The 13,652-nt window shown below is 40.4% G+C and overlaps 2 protein-coding genes across 4 annotated transcripts in view; both read left to right on the forward strand.

Moving 5' to 3' along the window:
• The window catches only part of alad (aminolevulinate dehydratase), an 11,470-nt gene extending 8,488 nt beyond the window's left edge, over positions 1 to 2,982 (forward strand). For both annotated transcript variants that reach the window (XM_081720015.1, XM_035527646.2), the window contains exons 6-12: positions 748 to 831; positions 1,085 to 1,173; positions 1,320 to 1,375; positions 1,530 to 1,617; positions 1,721 to 1,807; positions 2,030 to 2,159; positions 2,562 to 2,982. In XM_081720015.1, the coding sequence (XP_081576141.1) occupies positions 748 to 831; positions 1,085 to 1,173; positions 1,320 to 1,375; positions 1,530 to 1,617; positions 1,721 to 1,807; positions 2,030 to 2,159; positions 2,562 to 2,620 (593 nt within the window). In that variant the 3' untranslated portion in view covers positions 2,621 to 2,982. The remainder of the gene's footprint in view (positions 1 to 747; positions 832 to 1,084; positions 1,174 to 1,319; positions 1,376 to 1,529; positions 1,618 to 1,720; positions 1,808 to 2,029; positions 2,160 to 2,561) is intronic.
• A 1,272-nt stretch (positions 2,983 to 4,254) lies between these two features.
• On the forward strand, positions 4,255 to 11,583 carry fbxw5 (F-box and WD repeat domain containing 5). Of its 2 annotated transcripts, none has more exons than XM_035527323.2 (10): positions 4,255 to 4,392; positions 5,239 to 5,439; positions 5,735 to 5,892; positions 6,528 to 6,711; positions 7,131 to 7,279; positions 7,449 to 7,772; positions 7,857 to 8,037; positions 8,165 to 8,312; positions 8,586 to 8,798; positions 9,588 to 11,583. In XM_035527323.2, exons 2-10 carry the CDS (start codon positions 5,256 to 5,258, stop codon positions 9,862 to 9,864), a joined length of 1,818 nt encoding a protein of 605 aa, XP_035383216.1. In that variant the 5' UTR covers positions 4,255 to 4,392; positions 5,239 to 5,255; the 3' UTR covers positions 9,865 to 11,583. The 2 variants fall into 2 exon arrangements, with proteins under 2 accessions (XP_035383216.1, XP_026882915.2); XM_027027114.3 differs by having other exon boundaries at positions 4,273 to 4,392; positions 5,192 to 5,439.
• The last annotated feature ends 2,069 nt before the right edge of the window (positions 11,584 to 13,652 follow it).

Below are 13,652 nucleotides of genomic sequence, written 5' to 3' on the forward strand. Positions count from 1 at the left end.
CCTCCACCTTGCTGGCGTCTGAATTGAAGTGGAGCTCTGTGCCCGTTACTGATCCAGCCACGGGCCCATCCATCTGGTCCATCAAGAGTCACTCGTCTCATCAGTCGCTAAAACCTATCTATCTTCAGATATCTCCTGGCCCATTCTTGACGTTTCACCTTGTGTGTCTTGTTCATTGATGGTCTGGTTTTGGCTTTCGTTACCTTGGCCATGGCTCTGAGTACTGAACGCCTTGTACTTCTGGGCACTCCAGGTAGGTTGCAGTTCTGGAATATGACAATACTGGAAGATAATGGGTTCCTCATTGCTTCACTTTTGATTCTTCTAAAATCTTTGGCAGTTAATTTGTGTCTTTTTTTCTTCAATATATTTCTTGAGACCCTGTTGACTATTTCCAACAAAATGTTTAATGGTTATGTGATCACGCCCCCAATATCTTAGCAATTTTAAGAGTGCTACATCCTTCTGAAAGACTTTTTCCAATTTCTGACTTTTCAGAGTCAGTTAAATCTCTTTTTTTGGCCCATTTTGCCTGAGGAAAAGAAGCTGCCTAATAATTATATATACATTGATATAGGATATCATTGATATAGAGATATATCTCTTTAGGCCACACCCTCCCTAATTACTCAAATACACCTGATATGCTTAAATCATATCAGGTATTATAGTCAAAATACGCTTGTGCACACAGTATAGTTGCTTTAAGAAATCATGTGGGGGTGTGTTTCCCTCTCCCCTCTGTAGGGATCCTGCATGAAGATGGCACCCTGGACAACACAGCAAGCTGTATGAGACTGGCTGAAGTGGCTCTGGCCTACGCTCATGCCGGTAAATCTTTCACTCAGCAAATAAAATGGATAACCTGAACAGACTTGATGAACTGAATGAACTGCGTTTAGCTGACGCCTTTATCCAAAGCGACTTACAATTATGACTGAGTACAACTTGAGCAATTGAGGGTTAAGGGCCTTGCTCAGCAGCAGCAATTTTGCAGTGGTGGGACTTGAACCAGCAACCTTCCGATTACAAGTCAAGTACCTTAACCACTGAGCTACCACTGCTACCCTCTTGTTCCACCCAGGTTGCCAAATCATCGCTCCCTCAGATATGATGGATGGGCGGATCGCGGCCATTAAACAAGCTCTGATGTCTAACGACCTCGGCAACAAGGTCAGCAGTCGGAGGATGCCCAGACACTTCTTAAGCCCTTTTCCCTTGCATCCATCGCCAACTGGAGTGCATCACCTTTAGCACTGGTCAAAGGCTGACACTGATGAGTAATAATAATTGCTGTCATCTCTGCTTCATCTACCCAGGTCTCGGTGATGAGCTACAGTGCTAAGTTTGCCTCCTGCTATTATGGGCCTTTCAGGTACCTTTCCTCTGCACTGTATTGAGTGCCCCAAGTGGTAGTTTTTATCCATCCAGCTGAACAGCTGTTATTATCCATCTAAAATCCAGCTGAATTTAATCATGTATGTAATCTGGTTAAAATATTTGCCTTAAATGGAGTATAATGTTTACAGGGATGCTGCCCAGTCCACCCCAGCTTTTGGAGACCGGCGATGCTATCAGCTGCCCCCTGGTGCCCGAGGCCTAGCACTGCGTGCCTGTGTACGAAAATTCAAGTCCGATAAGCAAACCCGTTGAGGGTAGATATGCAATAAGTGTATCCTAAGCCTTTGTTGAGCTTTGATCATGTTTTGCGGTTTGTTAGGAGCGGGATGTGAAAGAGGGAGCTGATATGCTAATGGTGAAGCCGGGACTTCCTTACCTCGATGTCCTCAGAGAGGTTAAAGATAAGGTGTGTGTTGGAACCAGCCACGTTGCCATATTGCCATAGCAAACAAAACTGATCTTAACCATAGCACACAGGGCTGTTTCCTTAGTCATGGTAGTTGGGGTGGAGGTGCAGCTAGTGAACCACAACATAAACGTATTATTTTCCGTGTGTGGGTGTGTTGAGAATATAAACTTCCTCTTTGCCTCTGCTGCTGCTGCTGCTTGCTGCTGTCCCTGCGGGTAGCACCCCACTCACCCGCTGGCTGTGTACAATGTATCTGGGGAGTTTGCCATGCTGTGGCATGCTGCGCAGGCTGGAGCCTTCGACTTGCGCACAGCCGTCCTGGAGGCCATGACCGCCTTCCGCCGGGCAGGTGAGACGAGCATCGAAACCGGAAAGAGGTTCAAACCCATCAAGAATGGGTCTTCCAAAGTTTGGCCTGCATCCAGCATGCTGGATATCCCAAAAAGTACTGTAAATTATCCTGTCAGTGTTCAATAAATGGAATAATCTTGCAACCTAGTCAATAGACACAAGAGAAGAGATATTACCACTCTGTTTTGCTCATGCTAAGACAAGTCCTTGCAAAACTGTTTTAAAAAATAATGTACTTAAACAAGAAGGAAACTGATTTTGAAATGTTGTGCATGTGATCTTAGTGCAGCAGTGAAAACTCTGGCCATTTACAAGGGCAGTCCTGTATGTGAAAGAGTCGGTGCTTATAAAAATACTTGTGCCACTTAACGAATTTCTACACCTTGTTTTCTTCTTCCAGGAGCGGACATCATCATCACCTACTACGCGCCTCAGTTACTCACGTGGCTAACAGAGTGATGTGCGGCCCACTCTTGCAGATTGATTCAGATCTATGGTGTACTTCCCAGCATAGTTGTGATTTTAAAACTAAAACTTTTGGGATACAAAGCCCATCCAATATCATAAGACTGGGCTATACTGACCAAGGGTTAATATTTATCAAGCTGACAACCTCTTTGGATAAGTAGCTATGATCATATTAACTAAGCTGTTTTGGTTTTTATGATGAATATATAATTTTTCTTTTCTGAAATTTATAGTTAAATGTCAGGTTAATCTGTTTTTGTTTTAATGAGCACCATTTATCTGTCCTTTTCTTTTTGATATGATTTTACAGAATAAAACAGTAATGGATGCACACATCTGTACCATTTAAGTAATTCCAAGAATGTCGTTTTTGGATCTCTGGATTATGTTGGTGTGAATGGTATAAAAACAACAACAACAAACAAACAAACAAAAAAACCTCATGTTGCAAACAAGAATCATGTTGGAAAATTAGTTCTATCAGATTTTACTCCATTGCTCTGGGTTCCACTGGGGATGGCTGTGTATTCATACTATCAGAGCTGAATGAACCATCAGAAATACACCCCCAAATTTATGAGTTTAAGGGGAAGGGGGCAGGGTGCTCGCATCACACAAAATTACATTTTGCCCAGGATGATAGTTTTATAACTGACATTAATTCCAATATCATTCTCTGGTTCAGTGTTTTTTGTTTGTTTTTTAAATAGGTAGCATGTTGCCAGAGCCAAGCTGAATTGGCTAAGGTGTTCTGGAACCTGACCATGCTGCTCTGACTTTGCAGGCCAGTCAAGTTCTTCCACACCAAACTTGCTCATCCATGTTTTTATAGAACTTGTTTTGTGCACTGGTGCGCAGTCATGTTGTAACAGGTAGGGGCCACCCCCAAACTTCCCACAAAGTTGGGAGCATGAAATTGTCCAAAATCTCTTGGTATGCTGAAGCATTAACAGTTCCTTTCGCTGGAACTAAGGGGCCGAGCCCAACTCCTGAGAACAACCCCACATCATACACCCCCCAAATAAATAAATTAATTAATTTAAAAAAACTTTACACTTGGCACAATGAAGTCAGAAGAGTACAATTCTCCTGGCATCTACCAAACTCACTCATCCATCAGATTGCCATACAGAGACGCATGATTAGTCACTCCGGAGAACACGTCTCCAGAGTCTCTACAGTCAGAAGCAGTCTGCATGCCTAGGTGCTTGGTTTTATACACATGTTGCCATGGAAGTGATTGGAGCACATGAATTCAATGATTAGGATGCGTGAGTGAATACTTTTGGCAATATAGTGTATAGGATCAATTTACAGCACATGGGTCTAGTCTACCATAGTTGTTCCATTACTGAGGTGGATAGGCACACGACCAACGTCAGATTTCCATTTTTAAATGTATGTGGGGAAATAGATTATTTTATTGTAATTATAACTGTCCACGATATAATTATAATATTCTGTAATATAATTATTATAACTGTAGTTATAATATTCCACAATGAAGAATGATGGCCGAACGGAAAGAATTAAATTTAATTTTACCTCTGCATATTGATCAGAAAAGGATGTTTTTTGGACTTCTGATTCCTTTCCTTCTGTTTTAGTGGGAAGGACAGTGGCGGACACCGCTGTGTAGCCTATCCTCCATCCACTACCGTAATCATCTATTTTCCTGCGTTCGACTTTTTTGGTCCACAGTTTAGCCGGTGCAACCCGATATATTTTTGGTTTATTTAGTAACCTAACTTTGTGTTTGGAAGGTAAGATATAGTTAAAATAATTAGCTATCTGTATAATATTTTAAGAAATATATTTGCATATCTAGAATATGTTTATTGTGCTTAAGGAATGAATTACACGGAGCGCTCTCTTCCTTGTTAGCGGTTTTCAGTCAGTGTAAACAACGCTTTTAGTTGCTAAAATACGTTGCTAATTATTTTTCACATGTCCGAATCTAATGTGATTATTATAAGCATGGGATTGTAAATTTTATACAAGTTACATGAATTGTATGCTTTGCGAGATGACCTTAGCTAGCTAGCTAGCTAACCAGCTAGCTTTTAAATTCATGCTATAATCTCAATATGGTCTCAATTCTAACCTAGCTATCGAAGTTAGCAAGAGCGCTAAAGAAATAGCTGTTTACACCAATATGCTGCCAGCTAGCTTGCTGGTTATCTAGCTACTTATCGTGCTAAAATAGCTTTGTCTGCAAACTTGAGTTTGATTCAGTATTTTTGTATTACATCAATTAGCTAGCTAGCTACGTTAGTTGACATATACGTCTGCACGTCAACATGCACTCCCCCGTGGCAGAGATGGGCTTTAGAGTCTAAATGCAATTGTAACGTGTACTTATAAGGTAGTGTTTATTATAAAGTGGCTGGTGTCAGCATGTTTACCTATTCTTAAGTAAGCTTAAACTGCTAGCTTACGTTTCTCAAACACGTGTTGACTAGATTCACCATATGAACATGCTGTTTAGTTTTAGTTACCACCAATTAACTCTTGTGTTGTAATAGATATGTACCTGTTCAGTACTCATACCTCCTTTGACAGTTATATTTGAACCATAATGGGTGGTGATGCTCCTGCCACTACCTCAGGATGACAGGATGACAGGATGGCGAGTCCTGGCCTGCCAGACAGCCTGGTGCTGGAGATCTTCCTGCATCTGCCCCATGCTACCGTGCTGAGGGCCGGCCAGACATGCCTCCAGTGGTTCGCTGTGTCCCGGGACGAGTTCCTGTGGAGGGAGCTATTCTACACCTACTACCGCATCCCACGCTCTGTGCCCCGCCACCCAGGTACCGCAGCCAGAGATAATGGATAACTTTTGTGTTCATTTCACCTGTATTTTGTAGAAGGGCTTGTTTTTCCAATGTAGCAGTTAAGGTCAGCGTTGTCGTACATTTCTACCTAGAGTCAGCATTCATTCTTTGGGTTTGATGAAGATCGTCATGTGGGAAGCATGTACTAGGTTTCCAGTGTAATGCCAGTGTAAATGCAACATAAGATCTCATGCTTGTCTGTTATCACACTAATTACAAGAAGGGACCAAAGGCTCCATTAACCATGGTGCTGTGTGTTTGCTTTGTACAGCGGCTGTGTCGTGGTACAGGGAATTTAAGCGGCTCTATGACTGCATCCCCTGCGTGGAGGTGCAAGTGCTGAAGGAGCACCATGATCAGGTCCTGCACCTGGCCTTTTCTCACCGGGGACATCGATTCTCCTCCTGCTCCAAGGACTGTACGGTCAAGGTGAGATTTGCTCTGGGCTACAGCTAGAGCTTATCAGTAGCCTATAGAGCCTATCAGTAGACATACTTGGGTCATAACAACTTACTTACACATACTGTTATTAAGGCTGCATCATAGGTGTTGCTAACAATGGCACGTACATGACTAGCATCAGCTGTTTGAAACTGGTGGGGAAAAGCTGGTGGATATTGAACTTGTACACATACAAAGCTAACACTGTCATTAAAGTATTTAACTGCCATTCAGTTTTATTTGTGCAGTACAACAGAAACTGGGCTAACCAAAAGTGACGGTGGTAAGACAAAACTCCCTGGGAAACAACTTTTGTAAAAGAGCTTAAAAAGGGAATTGATCCTTTTCTGTGTGACATAGTAAAATCCTGACTTGAATAAAAATTGATTAAAATGAGTGGTAACTGGCCATGATGCAATTCCCATCATTAGCAAAATTACTAGCAACTAGCACTTTTTGGGGAACCATTCCTGTAACAGTAGTCAAAGCATAACTCCACTCAAAACCTTCCTCCTAAGTATACTTTAGTAGTTCCTGGTTTCAAAAGGAAACAGCCAGCCAGAGCCATTATGCAACAGGCAAAAGGAGAACTTGGATAATCACATTTGTCCCTGGTCCGGCAGCTTTGGGACACTGAGCATCCAGACGGTGACATCTCCCTGGTGCACAGTGCCAGCATGCGGCAGTTTAACTGGGGATACACACAGTTCTCACAGTTCAACAGCGACGACACCCTCCTGCTGGTGTCTGGGGTCTACCTGGGCCCCCAACCCTCCTCCTCCGGTGAAATAGCTGTCCTCAGCTTAGGTGAGATGCACTCGGCCTTGACCTCTCCTGCGAAGGCTTTCACCAAGATGTGTTTGATTGTGAGCCATGAACTAATCATCCTATCTGTTAGTAGTCAGTTTGCAGCACTGACTTTAACCTAACCCAGTCCATGTCCAAACAGAATTGTGCATAAGATTCACCAAGAGACATGCTAAATTCTCTTCCAAGCTTAGAGCATTACAAATGGAAAAAATAGAAACAAAGAAAGCTGTGAACTAAACTTGCATTTAGTTTAATCATTGCAATGCGTGCGCGCACACACCACACACACACACACACACACAGTCTAAAGGGATTATGATGTTGCCTTTACCCAACAAAGTGAGATGAACTGAATGCTTTCTGTAATATGTGTACCTTTGTTAATACTACTTGGGTACCATTTGCTGGGTCCCTAGAGAACTACACATTGCTGTCAAGAGTCAGGAATAAGCCCTATGACGTTTTTGGATGCTGGCTGAATGAGACTCACCTGATCTCTGGCAACCTGCACTGGATCGGCAACATGACTTCCTGCACAGTGCTTTGGCTCAACAAAGCATTCCAGGTTTGGCCTAAATAAAACCACCATGTGCTCTCTCCCAACTATCACTTTAGGTGTTTGGAACAGAGCAATAATTCATTCAGAGCAATAATTCAATAATTCATTCATCAACAGCAAGCATGATGTTTTCCCCCTCAGTCTTTTCAGTCAATGCTCTCTATCCTCTCACCAGGACATAGAGTCGGAGAACGTCAATGTGGTCAAGCGGCTCTTCAAGATCCAAAACATCAATGCCAGCACCATCCGCACTGTGATGGTGGCCCGTTGCGGCCGACACGACTCACCTGACCTGCTGCTGGACTATGAGGCCCAGTCGCAAGCCCAGCAGCACAGCGACTCACGGGAGCACCAGCCCCTGCTCTTTGATTTGGGAACTTCCGACAGTGAGGACACCGACAAAGATGAGCAGGAGGAGGAAGAGGGCGAGTGGGGCGAGAAGAAGTGCACGACGCACCTGCCCCACTTTGGCCCGTCTGGACTGGAGCACATCAGACATGTGGGGTTTTTGCAAGACTTTCACATCCCTTTTTTTTAATTGGTGCTGTTTTTGATGGTTTACGCTACGTGCGGCTGTCCACAGGGCCTTCGCGGTACAGCACAGGAGCGGGAGCTGGAGGCGCGGGTGGCAAAGTTGATGGGAAGCAGACGCACCAAAGCCCCAGACCCCAGCATGATGGCCCCCACCAGTCCTGGGGAAGGAGAGGACAAGACCTATCTACTGTTCACTACTGGCAGCCTTACATACTCGCCCCACCAAATAGGTGGGTGTTTCTCTGGGTAGGGTTAGTGAAAACAAAGCAGGACCAGTGGGAGAAAAGGATGCAAAGGGAGGGATTATCAGACATATATGGCAACTTAATGTGCTGCGCGTGTGGGTGTGTTTATCAGGTATTAAGCGAATCATGCCTGATCAGATGACAACATGTGGGCCGGTGTTGGGGGAAGAACGCAGCACTGAGGAATTCTTTGACTCACTTGATCACGTGATCGACATTCACGGCCACATAATCGGCATGGGCCTTTCACCAGACCACAGGTGGGCGTCAAGGCAGCTCAGACCCGCCTCCTAGCACAAAGCACCATTTATCAAAAAGACTTCTGTTACATCAAATTCACCCCATTTCAAATACCCTTACCAATGGCTGCCTATTTATTTATCTATCTGTTTATCTATCTGTTTATGTATTTATTTGTAATTACAGCCACAACTCTGGAGCATGCTGTTCCTCTGTATGAAAATAACCGAGCTGGTTTTCTAGAACATGTACCTCCCCTGCTGTTGGCTTTTCTGACGGCTCACATTCAACAGGTACCTGTACGTGAACAGCCGAGCGTGGCCAACAGGCTGCGTGATCTCCGACCCCATGTCCCCTCCACCCATCGCCGAGGAGATAGACCTGCATGTGATCGACCTGAAGAGCCTGCGAGAGGAGCGGCGCAGCCTCCGTGCCCATCGAGCCTTCACCCCCAACAACGAGTGCTTCTTCATCTTCCTCGATGTCAGCCGGGACTTTGTGGCCAGGTGAATTCTGCAGACCCACATGCAGTTTCGATAAATGTGCGGATGCATATTGTTCACATCCTGTTAATTAACTGTGACTCAAGTGACTCAAGTAATAGGCTATTATAATCTGATCAAATGTTTTAGTAATAATTAATGCATTTATGTGCATCATGCAAGTTTAATATATCACTGTTTACTTCTGATTCTTATAAGAGAAACCTAGTTACTGGATTTAGGCAAGTTATTCCATTAATCACCATTAGAGTACAGGAAGAGTGTTTGTTTTTTTTTTGTTTTTTTCTTCCCTCATTACCTCGAGCTTAAAATGTCAACACATCTGCTTTCCAAAATACAACTGTGTTTCACTGAAACTAAAAAACAACCTTGTTCGTATCTTAGGTCAACCAAAAGTGTCAACATTTACTCATATCAGAACACTAAAATTAGATGTTGGGGAATTAGTTTGCTGCTAACTAGAACTGTGAAAATTATAAAAAGATGGAGAATTATAAAAATCTGTGGATTTTTTATAAATACTTCATCTTGTAATTCACTGTAACCAGCACTTTTCCACTTGTTATACAGTAGTCATCTGCATCCTAGGTACAAAGCAAACATTTTGTCCAATTTATGGCACAACGGGCTTTATTTCAAGCTTGCAGACAAGCACATCCTGGAGATGTAATACCTATTGAATCACACCACTAAGAATCATAGAGATACTTTATGAAATGCTTGAGGCATTTGCAGATATGTTTCGTTTTTAGCTGTCATACTATGTGATTAACCTCCTTTGCTGTCCCCTAGCGGTGCTGAAGACAAACATGGCTATATTTGGGACCGCCACTACAATATCTGCCTGGCTCGCCTGCAGCACGAGGATGTGGTCAACTCAGTCGCGTTCAGCCCTGCGGACCAGGAGCTGCTGCTCTCTGCCAGCGATGACTCCACGATCAAGGTGTGGCGTTCGCCACGCATGGTGCGCCTGGCCCAGAGCCCATCGCGACGTCCCAGGCCTCGCAACCTCCTCTCCTCCCTGCTGACCCACAGGAACACTACATCTAGAGACAATGGCAATCCCTGAACAAGGACTGGACTCTAGGTAGGAAAGTGGGGATCCAACAGGCTTGATTTTAAAAACGCTCCAAGAATGGTGAGTTTTACTTTGTGAGATACACGCAGAGATGGTCTCGTGTGATAAGCCCATAGGATAGAATTAGATGGAGTATGAGGCAGGAGGAACAGCAGTAATGTGTGCCTCTGTATTCCTGTTTTGATGCTATACTTGGCATGTTTCAGAAGGTCTGTTTTAGGGAAGAAGCAAAATATGGCTGGGAGGGGATCGCAAACAAATCTTCCCATACATTACAGATGAGAGATGGGTCTTGAGCTGCCATTTTCATTAAATTAATTATGTTAGTTTGTGTTTGATGAGCACATCACATTAACGACCATAGGATTGGGCCATTGGCACAAAGACATTGAAGCCAGAGCTGAAACATAACACTATGTATGTAAGCATCACTTTTGCCATCCATATATGCTTGTCATATAATGAGTTCTTTTCCCAATGGATAATAAGTCTAAAGACTTAGATTCTAATTGATAATGATGTTTTAAACAGAAGCGATAGCAATTATTATTACGATTTCCGCTGTATTGAAAGAAGCACCTTTTCAACATTGCTACAGAGTGAATCTACACTGAATCCCCTCATGTTTTTTTTTAAATTAAATTACTTTGAATGCACAACACACATGGCTTTATAATTATAGATATTCTTCATTGTTCTCTGAAAGAAACACAAGTGTAATACCTGTACAATCACACCACTAAGAAACATGGAGATACTAGTTTTTTTCTAGGAATTCTTTATGCCAATACATAATTCCTGTGAATTTACTTTCAATATTTATTGAGGTTTTTAGCTAAGAGGCTTATAAGCACTCCATCGACATAATCAGATTTGAAGAATTCCAAGAACTGAATAATTTGAGCTAAATAATTTAGAAAATAATAATACAAAGACTATAGCTGGCAAGATGGTTTAACATTACTTCTAGGTGATGCTAAACGTGGCTGCACCTCTGAGTTTGGCTCTGCACAGTACTTTTGTTTGTTTTTTACATAAGTTACCATGATTTGAGGCAAGCGTGCAATTATTCCAGAAAGCATGATGCTAAGTGATGGGTTTCCATTACTTTCTTGTTACATTAGCCTCACAGCCAGTGCAAAACTAAAAACGCTAAATTTGAACACCATATATATCTGGGTTGAATAGTTAATTACATTTGGGATAAGTGGAAAATTTGTCATTTTTTCACCAACCTATTCCTTTAAACTGCCATGAAAAATAGAATGACAACAATTTTCCATAATTTCTATGTATGGAGCTGTTTATACTCAGAAGAACCTAGTTTACTGGAAACGTCATATTACCTCTCGCTTAGGACGGACGGTTGGGTCTTTAAATAACTTTCATTGGTGCATACTTATTTTTTAGTTTTTACCTGTTTTATAACTTTATCTTTGCTCACCAATTAAGCTAAAACATCCAACCCTATGTGATATTGTTGGAAGAATGATGGCCTAGGTTTCAACAGAGTTCAGTGTGCATTTTCAACAGTTAGGGTATGAAGCAGGTATATGTTGGAATGGAAAATTTTTTTAATATTTAAAATAAATTCTCTTCTTCCATTAATATTTGTGCTATGAGGATTTATGTTTAATTCCATACCCCCTTGTCTGTAACATGAGTACATAACATATTCATATTTGATTCATTAAACGTTTTCACAAATTAGTTATGCAATCTTTTTTTTGTTTTGTTTTGTTTTTGTACATTTTGCTTTTCGGTTGTCTAAGAAGTAAAAAAATGTACTTTTGTTGTGGGTTATATTTACATGTCGACTATATATAGTGTGCATGACTAACTTCAGGTGGACAATGAATGAATGATCAATGAAAATACAAACAAAAAATATTGAAAGAATATGGCATTGTTAACAATAACTAAGATACATTATTTGTCTGTTAGGTAATGAATCAGTTAATAGTTTAAGTAATTATTAATCAGATATCATATGCATTATATCAGGGAGGGATAAAACAAACAAAAAAAGGAATCCAAACAGCCATCCATCCACACCTTTTGGTTCATAATTTTCAAACGTTTTCTTAACTCATTTAGCAATAACTCACTTAGCAAAAATTACTTGATAACCCAAGAATGACAATTTGACACTTTGAAGAAAGCCCCTCACATATACTGTACAAGATGCTGTAGTTTTTCACTTCTTAGACTCATGGAAACTACACTAACCTTTTAACCCTTGCACAATAAGCAAATATTCCCACAATCTGACTACCCAATTAATAAAGTCGCCTGAAGTAAAAAGCCAAATTAATTTTATAGGGGTTTGGAATCCATTACATCTCTGCAGCTCATATTATACTGCATCCATGTAATGCTCAAGCCCTTACAAAATGACAACCATTCTTAAAATGTCATGAGGGTTGACACCAGGTTTTGGAAACCTGTTTGTTTCACTTTTTCTTCACCATCTTCCACCGAGGACCTCAAAATGTACATTTCCTATCTATCTATCTATCTATCTATCTATCTATCTATCTATCTATCTATCTATCTATCTATCTATCTATATATATATATACATATACATACATATACATACATATACATATATACATACATATATATATAAAATCACCATATATATTTATGAGTATGACAATGTGTATGCACAGATTATGTAAAGTTCAGTGTAATACATAAGGTTTCCAAATTTACAGAATTCTTGTGTTACACACACCAACACACTTCAGAAGTTTGGAGTCACCTGTAATTTTAAATTTATTCCAAACATTATTTTATCCACTAACAATCCATGTAATGTAGATCTTAATGATATTATTGTTACATGAAGACACACCAAATGGCATTTCTAGATTTCATTTAGTATTTCAAGTACTTTTGGTGGAAAAAAACTAGGGTTATTAAATGCTAAATAATTCACTGAAGTTCTATATGGTTCTCTCAGGCATTTTGGAGTCATGTACACCACTTTACATCATTCTGCACACATCAAAAAGATCCATCTACCTATCCATCCATCTATTGCTATCAATCTGTCTATCTGCTTCCTAAAAAAATAGTCAAAATGTATGATATATAGTTTTAGTATCAATTTTAGTATCATAATTTTGTATATGTATGTATTTATTTTTGTCTTTTATCAGTGGCTTCACCCCTGTAGGTACATGACTCAGAAAATCGCAGGCATCTTGGCATACAAGACATGTAAAAATGTCATTCCACCCATCCCCTGCCAACCTAAACCCACTTAATATATTGTGACCAAATTTCAGAATGTTTTTCTTGGATCCTATCAAGCTATATTTTATTTTCTCAAATTAAAGGTGATACATGACATCCTGAAATGTATATGTATTTAGAACCAAATGGATTTTAGATTATTTAAAATGTTGATCCCATACTGTTTAGTGGCAATTCCAAACTTTTGAACAGTTGTATTTATACAGAGTTGGTAGGCTGTAAGAATAATATCAAGGAAAATGTGGTATATGTGGTATTTTCCAGAACATAAGCATGTGCACATAAAGGGATAATCTGATACGTTCACATTTATATCCCTGCTTTTTAGCTAGCATCATGTATATAATCTTATTATACTCATGATATTATGCATGAAGTTGACATAACATTTATCTAAATTAATTGTCATTAAATTAATATAATCATTTGTTATATACCTATAGTTGATATATTTATAATATATATATATATATATATATATATATATATATATATATATATATATATATATATAT

This window comes from Electrophorus electricus, chromosome 8 (assembly GCF_041902795.1).
Source record: "Electrophorus electricus isolate QZ-2024a chromosome 8, ASM4190279v1, whole genome shotgun sequence".
Taxonomy (NCBI): Eukaryota; Metazoa; Chordata; class Actinopteri; order Gymnotiformes; family Gymnotidae; genus Electrophorus; species Electrophorus electricus.

Bases quoted from the DNA above. Each gene is read 5' to 3' on its own strand.
- fbxw5 (XM_035527323.2), top strand. From the start codon at position 5,256: ATGGCGAGTCCTGGCCTGCCAGACAGCCTGGTGCTGGAGATCTTCCTG. The intron at 6,712-7,130 runs GTGAGATGCACT...CTGGGTCCCTAG, and splicing joins AATAGCTGTCCTCAGCTTAG to AGAACTACACATTGCTGTCA. The intron at 8,313-8,585 runs GTGGGCGTCAAG...CACATTCAACAG, and splicing joins GGCCTTTCACCAGACCACAG to GTACCTGTACGTGAACAGCC.